The 3,243-nt window shown below is 55.3% G+C and overlaps 1 protein-coding gene across 2 annotated transcripts; it reads right to left on the bottom strand.

Annotated features, from left to right (window-relative positions):
• Positions 1–403: 403 nt before the first annotated feature.
• On the bottom strand, positions 404–3,041 carry LOC123116391 (tonoplast dicarboxylate transporter). Of its 2 annotated transcripts, none has more exons than XM_044537354.1 (6): positions 2,481–3,041; positions 1,918–2,404; positions 1,689–1,732; positions 1,487–1,582; positions 872–1,382; positions 404–791 (listed from the first exon to the last, which is right to left on the bottom strand). In XM_044537354.1, exons 1-6 carry the CDS (start codon positions 2,934–2,936, stop codon positions 778–780), a joined length of 1,608 nt encoding a protein of 535 aa, XP_044393289.1. In that variant the 5' UTR covers positions 2,937–3,041; the 3' UTR covers positions 404–777. The 2 variants fall into 2 exon arrangements, with proteins under 2 accessions (XP_044393289.1, XP_044393288.1); XM_044537353.1 differs by having other exon boundaries at positions 404–772; positions 2,481–3,039.
• Between the last annotated feature and the right edge of the window lie 202 nt (positions 3,042–3,243).

Consider the following 3,243-nt stretch of genomic DNA (forward strand, 5'->3'; position numbering starts at 1 on the left):
AACATCTTGCCCTCGAATTTTGATATTTACTTCTTGGTAATTGTAACCTCAATGTTAAGTGTACTATCTTATTTCTGCAACTCTTATAAGTATAATTCCAAAGCTTCGAGTTCTTGTTAATAATACACTGATGATTTGGTATTTAAGTACATACTATCATTAAATTGTAATAATGGATGGGCGCGGCAACGCGCGCCTTCGATGATCTAGTGCAGCAGGATGTCGCGTCGAATGTTTTTGTCCATCATCACCGGGAGTGATAAGATGACAGGGAAAGGTGTCAACAATAAAGGCAATGCTTGGACGTTGTGCGACTTGCTACTCATCATGCAATTGGTTATGGAGTGGCAATCATGCGATACGATCATGCTCCTCATAGTGGAATTGTTTATACAGATCTTGATATGCTCATCATCATGGAGCTGTTTATATATAACCCAATTACACAGTCTGCCGGTGATGTACTCCTACATCCAAACTCTGCCTTGTGGTTTCATTAGATGTGCACCAGATGATTTCGGTATATATATTCACATGGAAATGGAAGCGCTCGATACAAATTAGGTAGTAGATACTGAAAAGAATATGACCCCATACCGTTCATGAGGCAATGACACTGACTATACACTGTACAACAACCTCAATAACCTCCTACTAAACACTACTCGTCGTATTAACCTACCTGCAGTCTAGCGATTGAGATGTTCAAAAATTCCAACTGAATTTCCAGCACGTTCCTATACCTTCTGGTCCATGCCAAAGACCGCAACACCTGCATCACATCAAGAGAACTACCATGATTCAGTGCCAGAGTATATAAAGAGTAGTATAGCTCTGCAGATTATTTTCTCATCACATGAAGAGAACTTACCAAGCGTTGGCAACAGGACCGTGAGAGCCGCGACGCCGACGATTTTGATGGGCATGCCGGTGACCACCATGTCCTTGATGGTGACGTAGCCGGTGCTGAACCCGACGGAGTTGCCGGGCGACCCGGTGGGCAGCAGGTAGGAGAGCTGCGCGCCGACGGCGCCGGGCACCATGAGCAGCAGCGGGTGCACGCCGATGCTCCTGCCCAGCTCCGCCAGCAGCGGCAGCACCAGCGTGGTGGTGGCGTCGTCGGAGGTGAACTCCGTGAGGAGGCCGCTGAAGACGCACGCCACGGGCGCGACGGCCAGCGCCGGCGCGCCCCGCAGGAAGCCCAGCCACCCGGCAAGGATGTCCGTCAGGCCGCTCGCCTTGAACCCGTCGGCGATGGCGAAGCCGGCGCCGAGGAGCAGGACGATGTGCCACTGCAGCCGCCGGCACTTGGCCCAGTCCATGAGCTTCTCGCCGTCGCCCTTGCCGCTGGGGATTATGAAGAGCAGCGTCGCCATCATGATCTGCATTGCGATCAAGATGGGGTGTCCCATCATCGAGTGAGTTCATGAGGCAGATTGATTGTCTCGGAAAAATGATCAGAGGAGATGATTCTTGGTGCACTTACAGTTACTGTTCCGTCCCCGACATTGCCGTGGAAGAGGACTGACCACCCAGGGATGTCGTCCGTCAGGCTCCTCGTCATCCAAAGAACAATCAGGCCCTGCAAAAGAGTTGGCCATTGATCCATTCAGTTCTGTTTCTAGGTTCAGGGGAGAAAAAGGCTAAGTAGAACATTTTACTGGATGAAAATGTACAACCAAACTTACCCCGAAAACGGCAAGAACCATCTTCTCTGCAAAAGCCATTGGACCTGGCCCAAATCAAAAATGGAGATCCCCATCAGATAACTAAACGCTAGTTTCGTTCCATGAAATGTTTGACCAAGAGTTCGTTTAAAATTCAAACTAGCCAGATCACAAGAACATATTGAATGCTACACCAGTCATTTTCCTAAGTGAGCAGAGAGAGAGAGGGAGAGCAAGAAAGATAAGGTACCAAGCAAGCTGAGCTCCCTCCTGAGATGGGTGCGGTCAAGGTAAGCGGAGAGTGCCCTCCCGGTGTTGTTGGAGCAGTACATGAGGCAGAGCGTGGCCCAGAGCGCCGCGAAGAGCAGGAGCGACATGGGGAGGCCGAAGGACATCCAGGAGCTGAAGGTGATGGGCTCCTGCTCCGGGAAGTAGGTGGACCACATCCCCACCAGGATGATGTTGGCGCCCGTGCCCGTGAGCGTGGCCATCCCACCGATCGCCGACGCGTACACGACGCCGAGCACCACCGCCTTGGAGAACCGCCTGAACTCGCGGGCGTCGGCGCCGGCGGCCGCCTCGCCGGGGAACCTCTGCAGGATACCCGTGGCCACCGGCATCATCATGACGGTGCACGGCGTGTTGTGGATCCACATGCTGATGAACATGGTGGTGCCGCAGATGCCCAGCAGCAGCAGCGCCGGCTTCACCGGGTCCCCGCAGAAGAGCGCCGTGATCTGCGCGCGGGCCGCACAATGTCAGTACGACTTTGAAAGAATCAGTCGCGCGGTGCTACTCCATGAACGTGCGTACGTTGAGCGCCAGGCGGCGGTGGATGTTGTAGTGCTCGATGGCGAGGGCGAGGATGAAGCTGCCGAGGACGAGGGAGATGACGTCGTCCATGTAGGCCTTGGCGACGGCGTCGGCGGAGGAGACGCCGAAGACGGGGAAGAGGAAGAGCGGCGCCATGGACGCGACGGCGAGCGGCACGGCGTCGGTGATCCACCAGATGAACACCCACGCCAGCACGCCGAGCATGTTCCGCGCCGCGGCGTGCCCGGGGCCGAGATCGACCAGCGCGCAGATCAGCGCGGCGGCCAGCGGGCCGGCCGCGATCGACAGGTACCTGTTGGCGAGCAGCGACGCGACGAGCGGCGAGCAGGAGGAGCGGTGGGCGCCGCCGTCCGTCGTGATGTCGTGCAGGGGCAGCAGCGACCTCGTCACGTCCTCCGACGAGCTCTCCCAGTGGCCGCCGCACCGCGGGTCCATGGCCGGCCGGTCGAATCCAAGAGATCGTTATGGCCTGCTTCCGTTCCGCCGTCAATGATCTGCACCCAGCCGCGCGCGCTCTTGGTTGCTTCTTGAGGTGTGGTGTCCAAAAAGTTTGGTTGTTCTTATAGGCGCGGGAACACGACGCTACTGTTCGATTGGAAACTTGGAACACCTCGTGATTTATTACTGTTCGAAAACGAAAGCAAATAATGCATGCGGGCAAGCGGCAGGTCCAAGTGTCCAAGCGACCAAGCTAGAGAAGCTTCAGCTCTGACAAGTCGTATCAGGCCGCCACGTCAGATTA

Source organism: Triticum aestivum, chromosome 5B (assembly GCF_018294505.1).
Source record: "Triticum aestivum cultivar Chinese Spring chromosome 5B, IWGSC CS RefSeq v2.1, whole genome shotgun sequence".
In the NCBI taxonomy this organism is placed as follows: domain Eukaryota; kingdom Viridiplantae; phylum Streptophyta; class Magnoliopsida; order Poales; family Poaceae; genus Triticum; species Triticum aestivum.

Bases quoted from the DNA above. Each gene is read 5' to 3' on its own strand.
- LOC123116391 (XM_044537353.1), bottom strand. From the start codon at position 2,936: ATGGACCCGCGGTGCGGCGGCCACTGGGAGAGCTCGTCGGAGGACGTG. The intron at 1,733-1,917 runs GTACCTTATCTT...GATTTGGGCCAG, and splicing joins GAGGGAGCTCAGCTTGCTTG to GTCCAATGGCTTTTGCAGAG. The intron at 773-871 runs GTAAGTTCTCTT...GATGTGATGCAG, and splicing joins GGTCCTGTTGCCAACGCTTG to GTGTTGCGGTCTTTGGCATG.